Source organism: Phaethon aethereus, assembly GCF_964289735.1.
Source record: "Phaethon aethereus genome assembly, chromosome: 7".
Classification (NCBI taxonomy): Eukaryota; Metazoa; Chordata; class Aves; order Phaethontiformes; family Phaethontidae; genus Phaethon; species Phaethon aethereus.
Genome location: NC_138583.1, coordinates 36,229,484 through 36,251,261, shown reverse-complemented (window position 1 = coordinate 36,251,261; position 21,778 = coordinate 36,229,484). Strand labels below are relative to the sequence as shown.

The window sequence follows — 21,778 nt, the reverse complement described above, 5'->3', positions numbered from 1 at the left end:
ACCACAAGGCAGGACTGAACTCTCAGCACTCTCATCACCTGCTATTTTGTTTTCTTCAAGTAACAAGATGTTGCTCCCTGCGTAGAGCAAGGCTGATAGACAAAATCCTCTAGATTTCATAGTTGGCTTTGTAAAAACTCAGAACAAAGAGTCAATTTTTTAACCCTTAGTTTATATATGCGTAAGAAAAAATATTAATTCATTGCAGAAAAATATTGAGAGGGTTTACTGTTTCCAGGAAGTTCTTACACTGCAATTACTTGCAGGGGAAAGAGATCTAGTAGCATCTATTTCAATTCAAGTTCATTCACTCAAACACATTGTACCTCATAAAAATTCTTCCATTTTATTAAGTAATTCCTTCACAACATTAATTTTTACCTTCTCTTAATTTTGTAGTTTACCTTGTACATCAGCCACATTCATTGAAATAAACTTAACGTGTAGCAAATCCAATGCTATGCACCTTTGGCATTTCTGTTCTCTAAAAGTATTTTCATGGTTATTGGGACTCCTGTCAATATAATTAAGCAGAGCAGGAGGTAAGAACCTACTTCTCAGATTAGAAATCAACATTACTGGTATCAGTAACTAAAACTAATCTTGTTCAGGAAACAACTCAGGAGTGCTGCATCAGCTACCAGCACAGGATTAAAACAAACCAACCCCTCTTTCCCCACTCCATACTACTTTTTATGAGGTAAAGAAAGATTGATTTAAATATTAATAGAATTTTAGCAAAAATACAAAATTCCAAGATTGAACTGGAACACCTGGCTTTATTTCCCAGTGAACTAAGGGGACATCCATACAACCAAATGATGTCCCACGGGGCAAGTCTGTATGCCAGCAGGACCTTTGAAAGCTCTGATACAGCAATGACTGAGGCTCACCAATTGCTTTTACTGGTCTATACACGTAGATAGAACTGAGGCTTTAACAGCTGAACACACAGTCACAGTCCAAAGTTCCAGTTTAGGGAAATATGCTGCCTTTGTAAACCTAACAAAGCCTTACTTATGCATTTAAATAGGCGATTTTGGAAAAATCTCTCAAATTCCTTCTGCACTCTGAAGAAGAAACTATGCCTTAAGTGCCTTGCATCAGCACTTTGTATTTACCCTGCAAGACCTTCTGCATGCCTCAGCCAGGCTGCGTCTTGCTGAGCTGGGTGCTGTACAAACACAGTAATGAAGGTATCCAAGAGATGAACTGGTATGTGTTAATTAAACAAGTAAAATCGCTCTCATTCAGGGGATGCATGAGTTTGATGTACAGTACTGGGCACTGCAGCATTTCTACACTTATGGAAAAAAAGACATTGCCACCAAGATAACCAGAGCTGGCTCCTGGGGGAATTATTCCAGTGTCTCAGATACACATGCTCTTCCTCTCAGCCGGACTTGAGCGATCAGCAGAACAGGTCTGGATGTGGGGTGACGATGCTCAGAGCGCTCAGGGAGAGCCAGGGCAGCACCCGAGTCACTCCTGTCCCCAAGGAAGAGCTATTATCCTGGCTGCACAACCGGAACCAGCGGCATCTCCCAAAGGTGGCACGACTGCCGGGCTCCGGACGCAAGGCTGTGCTTCCAGCAGCAAGGGAGTCCCTTCTCTTACTGCAAATTTCCATACTGACAAGCTAAGAAAGGAAAACAAACGCAGAAACCGCATTCTGGAGAAATGAAAGCATCTTTGAAAAGGATTCCTGAAGGCAATACCCCACCTATGAAAAGGCAACCCCAGAAACCCAGCTGCACGGCAGCTAGCAATCCCTGTAGGTAACGCTGGATTACCCGGCCGTGCGGGATGATGGTGCTGTCACTGTCAGGCAACTCACGCACGTGACGATGGATAGTAATTCTCAGAAGCGATACTTTTCTGGCAGTGCTGGTGGAAATCCTGAGAAGATAGAGAAGCTATCTTGGCAGGGGATGGTGCTTAGTCACACATTACCTGAGGGCCTGGACTTCCTCTCTCACCCAACCCTTCTCTCTTAGAAGTCCCTTCATTTTTGTAACACGTGTATCCAGATTGAGCATCAATGTAATTAGTCATAACCATAAAAGAGTTGGGGTTTTTTTTTCCTGAGTATTCTATGTTACTGTGGTCATATTAAAACCTAAAAGTTACGGTGAGTTATTACACTAAACAGACAAATACAATTATTTTAGATTAAAAGACTTAAGGGGACTGAAATACGCGTTACAATATTACTTCCTTCGCAAGCTACAAGAAGGACAACAGAGAGCCACATAAAAGCATCAGAAGTATAAATCATGCCTGTACAGGATGAATAAGCATATTTTGCTGTAGTAACTGTCAACCATTATAAAAAGCCCATAACGTCACCACCGTGCAGCTTTCAGAGCCTCTCAAGGGCTCTCAGTCACGTCCTGATGCCATTGCTGCAGATTTAAAAGTCTCCAAATTCCAGCTAGTAAACCTGAACCAGAAGTTTCTCAGTGCGATCATCCCCCCCGGCCAAAAAAAAAAAAAAAAGTCCCCTCACCCGCTGACACTCCGGCCGAGCAGAAAACCCAACCACAAGCTGTGGCAGGAGCCCCAAAACCATGCAGTCTCTTTCTTGGCGAGTTAATCCTCTCCTGTGCGAGCAGGAGGGCATTTTACTCCGTAGAAAGTGTTACTTTTCAAAAAGTTGTTCAAAGGAAAAAAAAGGAGGAAAAAAGAAAGAAGAAAAAAGTGCAGTAGAAAGAGAAAAGCAGTGGCAAACAACAGCTAACTTTTCGTTTCTGATCCAGGCTGTAACTGCACATTGCTTTTGTTATGTCCTTGGCTAACTCTCCCCTCACAAGTGTCTACTTACCAAGGCCAGAAAATAATCACCAGCTTCGCTATTCTCGGTCATCCTCGCTTCCAACACAACATCCCGCAACAGTCCTTCAGTTTAACACGAATTCCCTCTATTTCCACCATCCCGGGATCGAGAGCAGCGCAAAACCAAGCCCGACCCCCGGCCTCTGTAAGTTTGTGCGAGCTCTGAAGCGTACAAATTTAAAAAAAAAAAACAAACCCAAAACCCAACCCGATGAGTAGTAGGAGCCTAGAGCTGCTTTCTCAGAAGCTCCTCCCATGAGGTTCCACGAGGAAAGGCTGCAGAGATCGAGCCTACCGCGCCCCGCGTTCTCCCCCGCGGGGGGCGGCTGCCTCCGGGGCGGCTGTCGGCGGGGGAGAACGCGGGGCGCACCCCGAAACTCCTGCGGCCAGCAGAGAAGGAGATACGGGGTACACACACACACGTTGTAGAGTGATGAAGCCACGTCGGTTTTGTTCTTTTTCTCCTGGTTTTTACGGTGGAATTCCCTTTTTTTTTTTCTTCTCCTTTCTCCTGAATCCTGACAATCCCGATGGTTACTCGGAGTTTGCGCACGGTGGCGGATGCGGACAGATTAAATTACGACGTATGTTAACACTTAAGGCTTGCACAAATAGCTCCGAACCTTTTAAAAAGCACTTAAGCAGAGCCATGCTTAATTGACGACGTTTGGCAACTTTTTAAAGTTCCAGGATGCAGGGATGGTGTTTGGCCCAACTTTAAAGATCACTTTTTAAAAGTTTCAGGAGACAGGAAAGGTTTTTAACAACTTCCACTGAAACTTTATTTGTTTGTAGCTGTAAACCTAAACCGAACCTTTTTATTCCTACTCTAATTCTTCTGTTAAGTTCCAGCCCCAAAAGTCATACAGGATTTTTTACCTGTAAGAAAATGGAGCAGTTTTAATTAGTTGCATGCCCTTATTAATCTCTTAGGTTCCCTGTGTGTTTATTACAACACAAAAGAATGGCTTCGCGGGTAATTAAGTCTTTGCATTGAGATGCACCGAATTACATATATGAGCTGCCAGCACCCAAGGAATTAATGGAGTCTCTACCCAGGGAGATCATTATCATGTTTATAACCTGTCACACAATAACTATAGACTAAATGTCTATAATATCTATCCCACAGCAAGGCAGTTGGTAGATTCATTGCTTACCAAAGCCCAGTCGAGATAGTTCTGGTAAAATGCTGGGGCTACAGACTTCATTTAACCCAGGTGACTCCATGTGCGCTCTGCCCAAACTCTGGACATTCAACTCTGGTGCCAGCTATGCCTGCTTGGGTGCCAAAACTAACATTTCATCTCCTTCAGAACTTAGTCCAGCTCTTAGCAGGACTGTGCATCTCCTTTTACCATTAGGGTACACTAATGGTACCAGTCAGACCTCTCAAAGCATCAGAACTGAGCCTCATGTGGAAAAAGGTATTAATTTTTTCTTTTTTTTTTAGTTTTCCTTTTGACTCTTGAACTGTTTCTCCTTCTAGCCCTTGTTCAATTTTCTGTGAGCAAAAGAAGGGAGCAGATTTTTGTCCAGGTACATTTTGTGTTACAGGAGAACTTCCACATCTAGTCTGGAAGCAGATGACAAGGATTTCCCCTACATGTGCTCATTGCTGCTTTTAACAATTCATATACCTGTACCGGAAATAGAAGAATATACCAAATGACCCCCAGAGACCAAATCAGATACTGTAATGGGTGAAAATGCTGAAAAACATGTGGACTATCAACATCACCTGGCCTGAAAGGGATAGCTTATCGAGGGGCAAGCACCAACGCATGGTACGTGGAGAGTTCACTAGTTGCAGCACTGGGAACCAGTAGCATCCATCCTGACAGCAAGAATGAAGATCAAGCTGAGAGTTAAAGTTTCTGGGGACAGCAGCTCTCTCATATCCTGCCTCCCAAGCAGCAGGAAACCAGGCATGGAAAAAGTTACTGTGACTTCTGATACAGGTACAAGCATTCAGCCACCTTCTCATTTTGGGGGGAACTAAACTCTTTTGTCATCTGGAAACCATTTCACAAATAGCTTCTGCAGGTATAAGAACCCTGAGGGGGAGGGAAACCCCAGAGAGAACAAGATTCATTAAAGGAAATTTTGATTTTCTTTGCAAGCAGCACTTCAGTCTGGTGCAAAGCCATGCACACACACTAGCTACGTTCCTGCTAACAAAAACAAATTTAGCATTTTTGGAATGAAATGGTAATGTTGCTCAAGTAATATGCCTCTCCTTGTTTCTTCATTAGCCTCTTACGGTACCAAAACCCTTTCACCTACTGCTACGCAATCTCAACGCACCTTTGTCACAAAAACATTTCCACTTTCTCCTCAGTGCCCTCTGCTACTTAAACACAGGAAAACTGGTAGGCAGGAACTCCAGCAAGATGGTGCTAAGGTGTGCTTCTTTATCTGATTTTCCTGTGAGAATTAATTGATCTGCTTTACTAGAAGTCTGGGGGTGGAGAGAGGAAACAAGCTGAAAAGCAACAGGAAAACAAGAGATAAGCAACCTCGCAGGAAGGCTGGGGAGACAATTACAGGACAGGGGCTGACCTTCAGGCTGTAGCCTGCAGTGGCACGCTGCTGTCTGGCTGAGGCTGGGAGCCCGCAGATCAAAGAGCCGCAAAAGAAAGTATTGCAAAAGATTTCTCCAGAGGGCTGGAGCTGGGTACAAGCAGCGAGCGTGCTGATGAGAGGGGCTTTAGGCAGCAGGAGATGTCCTGCAGGATGGCCCCGCCAGAGTCCGGCCCTTCCCTAGCTCCCAGGGAAGCCTCAAGGAAAGCCCAGAAAGCACTTGGCTGGCTCATATTGGGGTGGGGGGGAACTGGTGGTTTGATTTTTTTAATGTACATCCCAAATGTTTCTTAAAAATACCAGTATTTTTCATTTGGGTGAAGGATTTTATCTCAACAATTGGAGGGAGAAGAAACACGTTTGTGCCCATCAGAGAGGAGATGCTGTCAAAACTGCTGAATTTTGTCCAAGGGCAGTAACCGCCTAAAGGGCAGTTTGCTCAGACTGGAAAGGACTGGAGGTTCTTCGGCTCGGTAATTTCTGTTTCAAGTATCTTCCTCTGCTGGATCCCCACTGTTTCTGTTTCTATATATGTATGTGTCCACTAAAATGACGTTTACTGAGCTGTATGAGAAAAAGTTAGGCAGCTTGCAACCTTAGGGGAGGAGGAGACCCTGAAAGAAATCATAGTGGTTTTAGTTTGGCAGTCCTAAGCAGTTCCTGACAGAGGTGTAACGAAATTCCTGTGGTGACACTATAGCTCCCCGACATTACCTAGGCACGCGGTGCTGGGAGGCAGGGCTTGTGTATCTTCCACCTCTGCTTCCACATCCCACGCAGCTCCAAACTACAGGACCGACACATGAACATTGTCCTCGGGCACACAACAATTTTACCCTACACTCAGGAAGATGAGAATTTAAATTACAGAAAAATTAAAGGTACTTAAGTTCAGTACCTCCAGAAGTGCTGGATTCCAGGACATTGGTTTAGGTTGCATTTGCAGGTCTGGACTATGACTTGAGAAACGCTGTACCTAGAAACGCTGTCATTCAGGCTGTGCTCCATGGTCAGGGTGCTTTCAGACTATGGGCAGACACCTGGTGAAAGCTTGCGATGGATGCTGTACTGCTAGCGGTGACCCACTTTGCCCAGCTCCTGTGAATTTGGTCTGAGGGTTTTTCTCATGAACCATGTCACTTCTGCCAAACCAAAGGACTCAGGGAGGAGGGGTGGGGATGAGGAAATCAGCCCTCAAAAAAGCCATGAAATTGGCTTGGAAAGAATGTTACATTAAATAAATGTAAAAAAAAAAAAAACCAAAACCAAACAAACCCCACACAGTTTTTCTTTTAAATTTGCATGCTGGTTTTTTTTTTGAGAATACAGGATGAACTCAGATCAGATTGTCAAGTTTTTCCCTGTGAGCATGAAAACAAGGTACTTTCTTCTCCAACTCTTTAAACTGAGGTTAAGATTATCACTAGTCTATAAACGAATACAAATACTACAATATTTGTGATGAACTTGCAAAAAGATGGCAAAACAGCAATGCCTATGTTTGCTCTGAACAATAAGGCTGCATCATGCAATCTTTAAGAACATATGTGTGTGTGTGTGATTTTAAATCTTTTTTTTTGTGAAAACTTAGTGCCCATTTTTAAGGCCATTTGCAACAAAGAAAACCATATAAATATACTTCAGTTTGTTTAAAATTAAAGAGGAGTTTCTCTTTTGCATTTCCTAAGCAGAGGTTCATAGTCATACGCTCCGCAAAACCACAGACCCAAATAGCTGCAGAGCAGCCTGGCTGAGATCTCCAAGCCGCTTCTGTAACAAACACCTGAACTTTCTATTTCCACTACTTTCCACATATAAATTGCCCACAACCATCATCTGTGGTGGTTGAAAATTAGGTTATGCAATTCCCAGCAATTTTTATTGGTGAGGCTTTAGGATAACCATCTCTTTAAATTCCCAGTCTTTTACCTTAACCTTCTGCTTTGAAAAAAAGGACAGTTTAATGTTAACTCATTACATTCTGGAAGATCAAAGTGATGGGAAACTGCCATTTTGCAAGTTTCCAAATAAGTTAAGATCAATTTCTAGAAAACCTTATGCTAGACTCAAAGCCTCATGAATTCCAGTAATAACTTCTCTAGCAAACCAAGTTTATTTGAAGTTTCTACCAGAGAATAAGATTTGAAGAATGCCACGTGCAACAGAAGTTTCATGTACCATCACAGCATTGGGAAAAAAAAAAAAAAAAGAGAGCGATGTGGAAAATCTTGGAGACTTGCAAATCTTCAGCAAAACTAACTCTATAATTTTGATTCGTTTAATGACATTGTTAAGAAGGGGAGATGGGAGCTTTAAGCGTCCATTTCTTTTCATGACAGCTAAATTTTTTTTCCCTATTTGTTAGAAACTGAGCAATGCATACATGCTTTTTGCTTTCATTCCAGGAAACAAATCCAATCTTCTCTGTCTCCTGCAGTTATTCTTAGCTGGCTTTGATATTTCTATCAGCTAGGAGAGCATAACAATGTTATCATGCTAACAAATTCCAAAGATTTTACATAAGCTCTTGAGTGCCTTAAAAACAAAAAAGGCTTAATTGATTACACTGTTTGTGTTCCATTCGCCAAAGGAGGTAGAAAAAACAGGCTGAAAAAGAATAAAAAAGCAGTTTGATGAGTTTCAGTTTCATGAAGCAAGTGTCTCTGTTTTTCAGAGCATCATTTACAAAGAGAAGCCAAGCTTTACAGGTTTGAGGCTGGAAAACATCAGGTAGTTCAGGTCCACAAATCACTTAAATCCTACTTGTCTACATACAGCCCATTTTCCTAATTTGATTTTTTATCAGTTGAAACAACTAGATACCCCCCCTTATTTCAGCAAAGCAGGATAACTGGGAGTACAGTGCTTGTAGGGCGGTCTGGGTTAAAAAGAATCACAGGACTGTGCAGCATTCTCTGTGGCTGATCTATTAGAGGCTCAGGGCCAAATTCTTTGCTGATATCACTCTACTGGACCAGAGATTTTGGCCCAGTATCTACTGACTTTAAGGGTAGGCTGCAGCCATAGCCTTTTCTCACACAGCTGTAATGTACCAAGAGGTAAAGAAAGTAAATTAGTGAAATTTAAATTGGAAACAACCTTGCAGAATCTTGGGGCACTTTCAGACCGCTGGTTATTTTACTGAGACCATGGATGAATGGGGCAGGTACTGCACAGGGGGAGCAGGGAAGAGGAAGGATTAAGCCTGGGTGAACAAAGGAGAGTCCATCAGGAAATGCTTAGTCTGGGAGGAGATCCCAAGCACCCTTCAGCAGGGAGAACAAGATTAACATAACATACTAGCGCTGGTTCTTGACAACAGCACAGAAGAGTGGCACTCAGCATTTCACAGGGATCTTAGAACCCAAAACAATTAAGCCTTTGATTGGAGCAATTAACATTTCTACACTTACTGCAAATTGAGATGCAGAGCTTCTTATAGGCCAAAGAGACTCTACTATAAGGATTAACCTGTCAAGGTGAGTGTGGATGAACAGGCCCAAACAGATCCATATAACAATTTTTAACTTTTCCAGAGTACCCAAATGTTAAGGAATAGCCATATCTAAATAAGCCCCACCTGCTATTAGCAATACACATCTGAGCTTCCATATACCTGGACCAATATTGGCAAGACAGGCTCCAAGGACATCAACATAAAAGATAGCAGAAGGAAAAACAGAAGGCAAAGGACGAGGCAAGTACTACAGAGTTCTGGCTCTTCAGACATGTCTCCAGAGGAGTCTTTGTTGAGAAGCACTAGTGCAATGCAAGCATGCCAAGACCCAGAAAAACTGGAAGGAAGCCACATCCAAGTCATGGAGAATATGCCTGTGTCTGTAATTGCTGTTCTCAGAGCTGCCCTCGGCGGGGTTCAAAGCTGGGGCTAATCCTACTTTGCATATTCTATTAGAAACAGGGACAGTGAACTAGCTCCATGGTATCCGATTTTGCAAGAAGCCAGAACATACAGAGTTGGAATAGAGAAAATAAGGGGATCTGTAGGATATGCAAAAACAATTTTGGGAAAATAGGCAGCTTACTTGGAAGAAGCAGGGTTGAAAAATACGTTTGGGGAAAGCTAATCAGAAAAAAAAAAGTAATCTGAAAGTAATTTTTAACTTAATGAGAAAAGAAGACAAAAATTGATGCTAAACTGCCTGTCCAGACATTGGACAAAGTATGTGTCAATACCTACCTTAAACTATGTGGCTAAGGTTCTCAAGAGTGTTACTGAACGTTTTCAACACGGCGAGAAGTACCAGCAATTTGGCAGGACCAGAGATGATTAAATTAAAAAAAAAACAAAAACAAAACCAACAACAAACCAGCATGGATCACATACCTAGTTTTCCACTGGTATGTGCTTTGAGTACAACAGGGCATACTATCAAATTGGCATTTTACAAATACTTACACTGACTTAGCCACTGCCTAACAGAGCGTTCAGTTTGGTCAATGGCATCCATTAGAGTAGATGGCAAAATTCCCTTTCACTTCTTAGAAAGCAATATGAGTTGTCCATTGGGTAAGAGTGAAGTTTTTACCCTTTCATTAATAGAAAAACACCAAAATTAAATATCGCAGACTTCACACAGACAAAATTCCCACAGAACTCCCCATCCAGTTATTTAATTAAGGGCTGAGGCTGAGCTCCTTGCATGTCCAAAGCACAACTGTACTAACAGTTGCACCTACTGAGGATAACAATGACAGTAAGATGGGAAGGAAATAAAGAGAAAGAATTCAGATGCAAAGGGAGAAGGACAGAAGAGAAAGACAAATGGCCTGATTAATTTTGAGCATTTCATTTATGTGTAAATCACCTACCTTCAGCTATTTTTCCCTTTGTTTTGTGCTCCTGAGATGCTGCACACCTGAGCTAATTTTGAAGTTCAAAAAATAGGGAAATAAAGCAAGCTTCATAATCACTGTTTTGATAAGTTTCCTTTTAACTCCAAACTCCTGTTTTCAGATGCTAATTACACAAAGCCTTAGTGCTCAAAACCCACTTGACTGATCTAAAAAGCAGTTCTACATTCCATACCTCATCCAGCAAGACTGTTAAAGTATTTAATACTGTATTTGTTATGCAGACAAAAAAGACCAAGTCAGTATTTACTAAGGAGTGAACATTCTTTTCTGGCTTATTGAACTTGCCAATTTTTGATAGCGAGAACAAAGCATGAAGTAAATCCAAAAGTATGTCTGGACCAACTTTAGAGATCTTGTCTGACCTATGCATAGGCCATGAAGAATGTTCTTCAAGTAGCTTTGCTGATGCCAACTGCTGCAATGTACTTCCCATATAAGAATATTGTTTAATTTATAAGTGATGTGAGTCAATGCAACAGAACTCTCCATTCTCTAAAAACCTATGGCAGCAATAGGAGAGCGCCTACAATACGGTGCTATAGCCGGGAAAGAGCCCTCCCAGTGGAGCTTCCTGCAGAGTCAAAACTGTTAGGAAACACTTGTCCCCAAAGCAGCGCAGTGCTACAGCCTCCTCGCCCTTTACGGCTAGCTTTATGTGCCCCTCATATAGTGAGGAACAGGTACTACTACTTGAGGTACAGCCAGCAAGGCAGGTTCAGGCACCACAGAGAAAGAATGAGCCCCTGCCCGAGCACAGCTATGAAAGCACGGCATCTTGCCTATTGATTTGCATAGACAGGCTAGAATAAGGATTTTTTCTGCAGCGTAAGCTCCAGAAGAAGTCAACTCGATCTGCAGCAGCGACAGAAGCTCTGGGAATGCCAAGCCTGCGCAGTGCCCTCCTGCACTGCAGGCAGGTGAAGGCACAGTGCGCGTTGCTCGGCAGTGCAGCGAGCACAGCCCGTTCTGCTCTGCGCACCAAACCGGTTCTGCTCGGGGGTGCCGAGGAGAACCTCACTTTACTGCAAAATGAGTGTCACTGCTTGCAGCACGCTCGCGGCTCCTCGCGCTCTTCCCTCACCAGCACGCCCAGCCCCAAGCCGAGTCCGTGAGCATCTCCACAACCCTGGAACACCCAAAGGCTTGTTAACTAGCTGAGCACTTTGCCAAGCCAACAAATCAGCGAATGATGCAATTTGTTCTCCGTACCTTACAGATGCACATCTGGGAATGACTTCATAGTCTTCACTTCAAAAAGCTCACTTGGCACTTTTTCCAAGAGACAATCGCAGTTTGCACGTAGCAGCCAGCAGAATTACAGGGAGTTGCCAAAATACTCCATGCCACCTCTAAACATTTCTAAAATTTTGCCATAATTTCCAATTTTTTTCCACGCTCTGCTCAACATCTGCCATACCTCATGATGCAAACAGGAGCATTTCAGTGGCATAAGGTATAAGAACCCCCTGTACATACATAAAGCTCCCTTCTCCCTCCCTAAAAGAATGAAGTGTGTAGACATTACAAAAGAAGAAAAAAAAAAACCCTCAAGTCCTGATCTTCCTTTCCAAGTAAAACTCAGACACCAAAATGGAGGGGCTGAATGCCCAACAATAAGTGGGAAGGATGGCATTTTGATGCCCAGATGTGGCCATCACAAACATAGGTTTTCAGTCACAGGTTCAGTAGAGAGAAATGTCAAAACCATCAAAGAAAGGGTTATATTTTACTCCTTTTCAGTGCTGACAGAGAGATTTGCCAAAATCCAATCCTCCCCTACTTCTGCTAATAGCACAGCTGTGCTTCCACTAGAAAGTGGAGTTAATGCTTCAGCCACAAGCTCCTTTCCAAAAATAATTGTCCTTTTCACTGAAGATTTGAAGCGAAGTTATCGGTGCTATACTATTTCCTTAGACACAAAAGCTCTTCTTATTAGTTGACCACTGTCCCACTCCTAAAGGAGGTGGGGGCAGGATTCACTGCAGGTAGTTCTTGGATCTACTGTTCACTACAAGACCACCCTCCTCCCAGTGCCATAGCCACGAAGGAAAGAAATTCCTCTGTTTCCTTTACAGGAAGAAATCCTAACAAGGAATTAAAAGTCAGATCACACAACTTTGCCCCCTCACAGTTCAGGGGGATTTCAACAGAAGAGATCTTGTAAGAGATGGAGTTATACAGAAGCAGTGGAGGGGGGAGAAAACAGTACTGAAATAATTCCTAATATGCTATTTCTGTCTCCTAAATATAATATACTTCTTACTACTATTTATTTTGAGAGCTGGAGAGGATTCTTTCTCCCTGGAGGTGTTCCCATCAGGCCCAAATCCTCACAGTCAGCTCTTAGAAATGTGCACTTTTTTTTGCACGGCTATAATAGTTTATCCTCTGTAAGGATTATAGGGCAATAAACAATTGGAAACCACTCTGCAGCAACAAGTCTTGTGACCAGAGTACACAGGCTGTGGAATACAGCTTGAAATTCAACTATACAAACCCAGTTTTAAGCTCAAAGCAAAACTGGTCAGCGTGCTGGACCCGCTGAAGACAGACCGGCCAGCTCAACTAATGCTTTCTACCTCTCTTCTGTATTATAAATGCGTATTCCTCCAAGGAACGAGCCTGATCAAAAGCAGAGACTCCTCTCTACCCCTGACAGTCCCCAGTGTTTAAACCCGCGACGCTGCAATCGTGTTCGGCTCTGCACGCAGAATCTCCTGCGTGCATATGCACACTTGGGGTGTGTGTGACACCACTTACAGCCGCAGTCTAAAAGTAGCAGCTGCCTGTTGGTACAAACCCTCACGCTGGAAAAACAGGTGATAATGAATTCTTAAAGCATATGCAAGTGTTAAGCAAGTACTCCATGAATTGCCAGCAGCTGTTTCCAGAACCCTGCCCTGCTTGCCACAGGTATTTATTTAAAGTATGATACCCACCCTGATATAAAACACATGCGTAGACATATGCATGTACTGCCTCATGGTTCCTTAAGGCTTCTGAACCAGGCCATGCCAGCAATTTGGTAATTTCAAAGCTACCCACTGTAAAGCTTCCCATCATATAAAGGGAAACAAAAAGAAAGGAAAGGAACTAGAGAGAAATACCAGGGTCTAATTTCCTTGTCATTTTATAGACAGATCCTTAAAGAGAAAGTCATGTAGCTGTTCAGACTTCCAACGCTTCTAATATTCTTCTAATGTACATTTTGCTCATAAAATTAGATCATGTTAAGCCTCTGACCCAGACACACACACACCAGGAAGAACTCGCCCACATTTTCACAGCACAAACACTTCAGGTATTTTCACTTACAATACAGTTTTATCATTTTAACCTCTAAGGAATGTGGCAGTGAAACATCTTCCCTCCTTATTCAGACAATATAATCTAATTTTTTGGTAACACTTAGAAGGATTCCACCTATGCAGAGCATTCATTGATGTTGTCTGAAATAGTTCAGCTTTTCACTGTACTCTTCTGCTCTGCGGTCATCTCTTGCGGTAGCAGTTACAGCGAGAGCTGCCTCCCCTGGTACGGAAGGAGAGGACCAGCGTGAAAGAAAGTTGCTGAGGTTACAGAGGAAGCAGTGACGTGACTAGATAAAGGGAAAGCACCTGTTCTAAGATGATAATTCTTTTGAATTAACTGCACATCAAACTGAGAATTCAGGCAGCAAAGTAGAAACTCACAAAAAAAAGTCCTAACTTTACCAAAGCAGTTATTGCTAGGTTTGGAAAATAAAAAAACAACAACTCCTAGGCGCCACAAATCCCAGCTAAGGAGAATTCACATCCGAAACAATTCCATGTCATTAGAAACACTGAATAACACAGTGATCAAAGGCACTGTCAACACAATTATATTATACAGGAGGATAAGAGGGAGGCCTAGACAACTAACAGAGTGAGTAACTGGGTTATGCTGGGCTTGTTTTTAAATACTGCAATTCACCATGTGAATGCTGCAGGTCTCATTTAACTGGGTCACCAAAACTTAGGCAAAAGCCTACTAACTTAAGGCTAGGAAGTGCTATTTGTTTGCCTAACTTTAGGCTATGAGATGTGAACACTGGGAAGCATAAGCAAATCCACACAGGTAAGGGCAGGAATCTGGACCAGCAGATGGAACAGGTAAGAACTGTGCTCCTCAGATTTTAGGTCCCCTCTGCCCTTACAAATGATTTTAAATTTATTCCACATAGCCCACATTTAGAAGTAACAAAAATTTAACATAAATTTAAGAACAGAATAAGTGCCATGCCCTCCCAAACCACCCAGACAATGGGTATCTGCCTTGAAAATTGTATCCCTATCAAGCCCCAGGGTCCTGACAACCATTTCACATAGTAATTTAAAGTAAATACCTTTCAGTGGGTAATCCTGCCACAGCCACATCTTGAAGTTCATTGAGGTCAATGTTCTTAGGATTGGTTAATGCAAGCGGTGATAGCTTTCTTTTGGCATCCTGAAGTGAGCTTTCATGTTCTGAATTCATCCTGCTCGGCTGATTTTCAGCAACGGTGAGATCTGTACGTGCGGAATGCTCACCCTGCTCCATCACAGGAATGGTTGGAGAGTGATTTTTGTACAGGTCTGTCTCCTGCTCTTCGGTGCTCACGTTTAAACCTAAGTCACCTTCACCAGTGACTAACATCCTTGCAGTACCTGTTTCAGGGATGTCTCCAGTTTTTTCGTTACCTGTCCTTGCTGTGCTTAACACTGTGTCACTGTTCTCTCTTACATGTCCCTCAGTCATATTGCTAGACTCTAGTTTAGAGTCAGTTTGCAAGCAATCATCCTGGCTTACTTCATTTTTTAAGTAATTTATTAACCCTTGCACAGTCACTTTCTTTTCTTGCTGTGCATCTTGTGCATTTTCTGATGTTTCCAGGCATTTCTTGTTTACTGGACCATCCTGTATCATCTGCACGTCACTCTGAGAGTTAATGTCATACATAAAATTGCTGCAAATCGGTGTCTCCCAATTTTCCCCAGGTAACACATTAAAATTGTCTGGCAACTTTTCATGATTATAAGATCCTCCCGGGACAAGAGTTGAAGCTGCCATGTCAGAGATGCTCTTGGCAATGTCTGGATCACCGTAGTCACTCTTCTCCTGTTCATTTGGCTTAGGATCTTGGCACTGTTCAGTAGGAAGACTTACATCCTCTTCAGATGAAACTGGTTCTGCGTTACACTCTGTAATTAAGTTATTTCCCTCTGCAGTAGCAGCATCTTCTAAGTCACTCTTCTGTACATCGCCTGTAGAGATAACAGCTACAGTGGGTTGTTGCTTACTGTCAGAATACACAGGCAAGTTCTCAGCTGCTGCCCCATCAAATGAAGCTGGTCCTTGCTTCTTTATCCCTAAGCTTATTAGCGATTCAGGATCAACCCCACTAGCACACACACCTTCCTTTCTTTCCATTGCACTGCTCTCGGGATGCTCAGTGGTTTTTTCTGCCTTTTGCAGATTTTCCAGAGCACATTCAGCAGGTGCAGTGTCATCCAACCCAGGGACCACTTCTGAACAGCTACCGGGCAGCTTATTTTTCTCAGTGTACTGGAGACTTGCTGGTGGCGGCTCTGCCACTGTGTTTTCTTCTTGCAGAGATTTGCCCTTGGCAGCTTTGCAGGAAGACTCAGTAGCTAAAGACAACTCTTGCCCCTCTGCTTCTGAGGTGCTCCTGGGAGCTCCTTTGCTCTCCTTGTTTGATTCTGAAAAGTTCTCAGCACCACCCAGTTCTGTATCCTTGGCCGCTGGACTCTGCTTGAAGTCTGCATGATTTTCAGACAAAAGTTGAGGTAATTCAGCACTCAGTGTGCTGTGGACAGTTTTTTTAAATATCTGGCTGATATGCTCCCTGAAGTCTGGGAGGCTGGAGCCGATGTCCAGAGAGCTGCAAGTCAGCGCCTCATGCTCCCTTCCCGAGTTCTCTGCAGACTGCTTGGCAATACTGATCTCTGCCCTGGTTACGTTATTATTCTCTTTTGAAAGCTCTTCCATTTTTTCTGAATTCCCAGGTTTCTCTAAGATCTTACCATACTTGTCATCTACACAGCTATTGGTTGTAATTTCCTCATTACAGCCTTCTTGTTTGCCAACAGATGAAAGGCTCAGCAGCTTCCCTTCTAGAGGAGGGAGAGCGAGCAGAGACTCTGCTGAACTGTCACTTTGCTGTGCTTTGAAGTTTTCCTCACTTTTTGTTTCTTTGGATTTAATTGCAGATATCTCTTTCTTCAGCTTCTCAGAATTGAACTGTGATAAGTTTCCAGTACTCTGCCCCACATTTAAAGTCTCTGGCAGGGCTAAACTTCTGTCTGCATCACCCTGAAAACTTTGGTCTGGAACGTCTTTTTCATTACCAGACACACTCCCTCCAGAGCCGTTTTCTGAATTTGCTGTTTTACCTGTGCTTACCCCAGGTGAAGAACCTAAGTGCACAGACACCTGAGAACCTGCAACAACCTGCAAATTTGAGTTACCTTCTAAGGCGTTTTGGCATGCTGCAACTTCCAGCTCATTATTTAGTAACTCCCCCCCAGCAGCATTGTTTGTATTGCTTCCAGGTTGCTGGCTGGGATGGCTGAGTGCAGAGGTCCGTGTAGAGAGGGCTGTAAAATTTGCTTGACAATAACCAGGCTCCTCTGGTGTCTTTTGAACGCAGCTGGATTTGTATGACTTATCAGTGGGAATTACGTCCCCGTGTGACCGTAATGGTGAAGGAGATCCTTGTGCCCCTGGACTTTTATCACTTGTCATACTGCTTGTTTCTGTGACAGAAGCACTGTCCTCACAACTTATCTCCATTTCTTTCTGGATGATTTCCTCATCAGCAGTCAGACCTTCAATCTTTTCCGAGTTTTTTGCCATTAATGGCATTTTTACTTGAGTTTCTGGATGAGACATTTGAGGATCATTTTTCTCAGAATTATCAGAAGTATGTGCTATTTCTGTATCACTTGGCACAGCCTCTGATATGTTAGTGGCACTTGCTGAGTCCTGTGTCCCTGGAAGACCGTTTATAGCAGCAGCAGGGCTTTCACCAGCATTATCCTTTATCCTGCATATGCTGCCTGGCTGTTCATTCTTGTCAGATTCTTTAGAAAATGTATCAGGATGACATGCTGCTTCATGCTGACTAGCTGAGATCAAAGAATTATTATCCTGCTCGGGCGTGTTTGAGTTTTGCTTACTGTGGCAGTTTTCTCCTGCCTTGAGATCAGTTTTGTTTTGCTCGTTGCAATCTTGCAAATTAAGCATGGTCACACCAGAAATATTTTGCCTGTGTTTGCTGCTGCACATATCCTCTGACACCACAGCACTGCTTTTATCCTTGCCCTTTTCTTTTGCTGTTTCAGAGCCGCGCTGGATAGGTGCTGGACCTAGCACAGAAGATTCTTTATTGAGGTTGTTTGAAATGTTTAGAGGTATTTCTGGTATGTTGGTGTGATTATTTAGGTCCAATGGCCGTTCAGGTTTCAGAGTCCTTTCTTTGTGTCCCTGATCATCTGCTCTGGTGACAGCTGTCAGACTGCTTTGCTGCTTCTGTTGTTCAAGTCCTGTATTTGAAATCCAGTCACTGTCACCAGCATCAGACGCTGACTTCTCCATTTGCTCTGCTTGGGGAGGAGCAGTTGGAACATCTGCATTTTCCTGCAATTCTCTGCTCCTGCACTCCAGGGTCTCCAACGAGCTGCACATGTCGGTCTCAGAGGGGCAGCTGCTTTCACTGACAGGGCTGTCACCCCCTTCTTCCCAGTGAACTTGCCGAGCAGTTAGTCCCGAAGCACCAACTACAGCCTGGGAGGTTTCTGAACAAGCCACCTGTATATTTCTGTGACTTTCTGCAGCCACTTGCTCCAGCTGAGCTTGCATCAGCACATCAGATTTCCATTCACTTCGCAGTGCCAAGTCTTTGTCCTCTGCAAAACTTTTCATGGCAGCTTGGTGCCTCTCCTGTTGAATACCCTTATTTTCTTCACCATCCGCAGCACTGCTTTCTGCAGCTGCAGGTCCTGGCCCTGGATTGCTGCGAGGCACTTCAGTGATGTGACTGATCTGTTCTTTGGTTTCCGAAACCCGTGAGGCCTCCTCAGTTTGTACAGCCATGCGATCCACAGTCCCTGCCAACTCATTTAAGCCCTGGAGCTCAAGTTTTGATTTGGACATTTTTGCACTTTCTTCTGACTTGCTATAGTTCTCAGGCGTTTCTTGACTCTCTGTTTCGCATTCAGATTCTAACACAGTTTCTCTAGCAAAAGCCTTTTCCCAGGACTCATCCTGCTTACTCTGCCTAATATTATTGTCCTCAGAGTGGAGGAGCGGTGAACTGTGTGCACCAGCTAAACAAACCTTTTCAGTCTTGTTACAGCCTGGCTGGCCTGAAGTTTTGTCTTCTACTTCAGTATTAAAGCAATCAAAACGCAGTGGGCATGCTTCCCTTGGAAACTGCGGTGAAGCCATGAGCTTGTTCTCCAGGTCACCTGTGGCAGCTGTTTTCTCTTTACTCATTTGTTGTTCAGGTTTACAACCAAGAGAGTGTGAATTGTCTGCGGGCAATTTATAGTTACTGTCTAAATTCAGAGGCTTTTCCCTAGCCTCTTCCCTTAGGTCACCTATTGAAGTCTTTTCACAAAGACCGAATTGTTCAGGATTGTGTCCCAAATGGGTATTTTCCGCGTCCTGGTAGTGGCTACTAACAGAGTTCAATAGCTGTCTTTCTGCCCCACTTGACCCCTCAGGTAATTCACTGGTTTCTGTCACTTGTGCCTCCTCTGTTCTGATTTTGTTTTTTTTTGCTGTTACATTTGCCTCGGTTTCTTTTTGATTCAACTCTGTGGATCTGCTCAGAGAAGTACTTAATGCATATTCTTCCAGTAATAATCTTTTATCTGCCTGGGAATTTTCCTTGGTGGGATTGATAATGCTTTCTGTTTCAGAAAGTGTGGTGCATTCTCTAGACACATCATCAGCTTTTATAATTTTATTGCTACTGGCTTCATCTTTTGGGCTTTCGGTCATGACAGCTGATTTTTGTTCTTCCTCTTGCTTAAATGATAAAGGCACACTGAAACGCTCGGCACTAACAAGCTCATCCTCTTTTTGAAGCTCTCTTTGAAAAATTGGTTCGTTTTTTTCAGAGGCTGTTTTCGCTGCTTCACTCCTCATTGGATCTTGAGAGTGACTTCCAGGCACACATTCCCTCAAAGGCTCTTCAGGCTTTGGTACCAGGAAGACATGTGGAGGGTTAGAAAGCAACTCTGACATTAAAGTACAGGCTTCTGATTGCTCCCCTTTGCTGCCAGATAGAGCTGGGTTTGCCTCATCCCCTTTAGCTGTTGTTACAGCCCTCATCTGTAGATTACAGACTTCACTGATCTCAGTGAAGCCCTGAGCATTCACAATTACTCCAAATTTTTCACTGTCTGAGCCTCCTGTTGCTGGATAGTTTAGGATTAAGGTTTCCTTTTTCATTAGCAGACCCTCTCCACCATCTGTGTTCTGTCTACCTTGCTGCATTACAGTCTGTGGCTGACCTACTTCCAAAACTCCTTGCTCCTGCTTGGCCTCCTGAGCAGTAAAATAATCTCCTGCTTCTTTACCCTGGGGAAACGCACTGACATGTGGTTCCCTCATGCCACCCAGCTGTTCACTCTGCCAGAGTGATCCTAATTCACTCAAACTCATTTGTGTAACTCCTTGCATTTCTGTAATTGCTGCAGGAGGGCTGGGCTCCAGGCTTGGGTTTCTGGGATCATTCCCACTGTTTTTCACAGAAGTGGCAGCAGTATTGTCACATTTTGGGCCTCTGTCCACAGATATGGCATGTGCCTCTTCTTTGTCATTCACTGGACCTGGTGATGGCACTGCCTCATGGCAATCTGAGGTTGGCAACTTGTCATTGCTGCTTGTGAGATCTGCTATGACATGTTCTTTGGCACGGTCTGCTGAAGGCATTGAGGTAGGCAGACTTCTCCCTCTTGCTTTGGCAGCCTGCTTTAAGAAATTAGAGCCTGTTTGTCCTCCATGTTCTTGCAAGGTACTGTTCTGTCCTGTCACCTCTGAAGACACCATGCTTGAATTTGGATTGGATAAATCTTCAGCACTGTAGCTACTGATGCCTTCATTACTGATGCTGCCAACAATGGAAATGTTTATTCGTTTCATGTCAATAAAGAAACAAAGAATATGAAGCAAATGAAGCAAAGAACAAAAACAATTCGTGCCACTGATATTTCAAAGCCATGCAGTACATGCATTGAGAAGCTGATAATCTGATTTCAGGAGCTAAACCATCAGACACACATTACAGTGATTTAAATGCTCGTTACTCTGGAAAACGTCCCCAGTCTTACCTGACAGCCACCATGCTCATGGCATGCATTTTAACCATTCCAAAACCTGTCTTAGTTAAGTGTGGAGAGAGGGGATACACATCTAACAAAGGGAGCAACAAGGGAAAAAGTGACAAAAATACTGGAAAAAACACCAGTACCTCAAAGAAAGGTTTTTAATTTCTGCTTCTGTGGGACTACTTTGTGCAAAGCTGAAGGCCCTGCAATCCACAGTCACTGCTGTTATCTGGCTATAGTTTTATTGTGCAGCAGAAGATTAAGAAGGGCCCATTCTTCAACTAAACAGCACAGTTGATTCTCACCAAAAGGTCAAAGATCTCACCCCGAAGAACGACATTGCCATACAATGATATGTGCCCTATGAGGTCATTTTATTGCAGTGTTTGATTTTAGTGCATATAAGCTATAACCGTTTGTACGATCTCTGTCCCCACCCATTAAAGATAAGATAGAGTAAGTGGAAGCAGAGATGATGTGTGTGCACTAACTGCAGAGAAGGAAGAAGTTATTTTTAATATTTTTCACATGCACTGTGTGCACCTCAGTTTCCACACCTAGGTTTGGAGGTCATGAAATATGTTAACCTTGCTCTCCCTCACCTCCCTTGGGAAGCCTGGAAACATGGAGTGAAATATAAATTCAAAACCGAACATAGAATTGTACCTAGGAGCAAGGGGCATCATTTACTTGACATGAAGTAATATGTCTCTCACACACAGCCCCATCCAAGGCAAGGTACACAGACAACAGGTTGTCAAATGCTCACAGTCAGTGTGACAGCAGTGCGCTCTAGTTCCATAGCTGCGCAGAGAGAGTTCGCTCACGGTGAGCCCGTCACTGGAGCTTAGCAGTAGCAGGCTGCATTTCCGAAATTCAAAGTGCCCTACAGACTGGAGTTACAAAAGATGCTTAAAACAGCTTCTGTAAGGCTGAGCATAGACTGGATTTTAAGTAATCTCCAGAAATCTGAGAAGCATCTTTCCCCTTCTCTGCCCAAGTTTTACGCCCAAAACACTTGACGGAGAAGCGAGTCAGTGACCAGCTCTCAGGTCCCTGCAGTTTAGGTCTGTGTTTATACAAACGCTGCCCTTTCAGTAACCATTGAAGCAGCATTGAAGCCCCAC

At 43.4% G+C, this 21,778-nt stretch overlaps 1 protein-coding gene across 1 annotated transcript in view; it reads right to left on the bottom strand.

Moving 5' to 3' along the window:
• Positions 1 to 21,778, bottom strand: part of TACC2 (transforming acidic coiled-coil containing protein 2) — a gene marked incomplete at both ends in the record, with an annotated part of 127,636 nt that overhangs the window by 85,960 nt on the left and 19,898 nt on the right. The window contains one exon of the mRNA XM_082002323.1: positions 14,660 to 20,434. Coding sequence (XP_081858449.1) covers positions 14,660 to 20,434 — 5,775 coding nt within the window. The remainder of the gene's footprint in view (positions 1 to 14,659; positions 20,435 to 21,778) is intronic.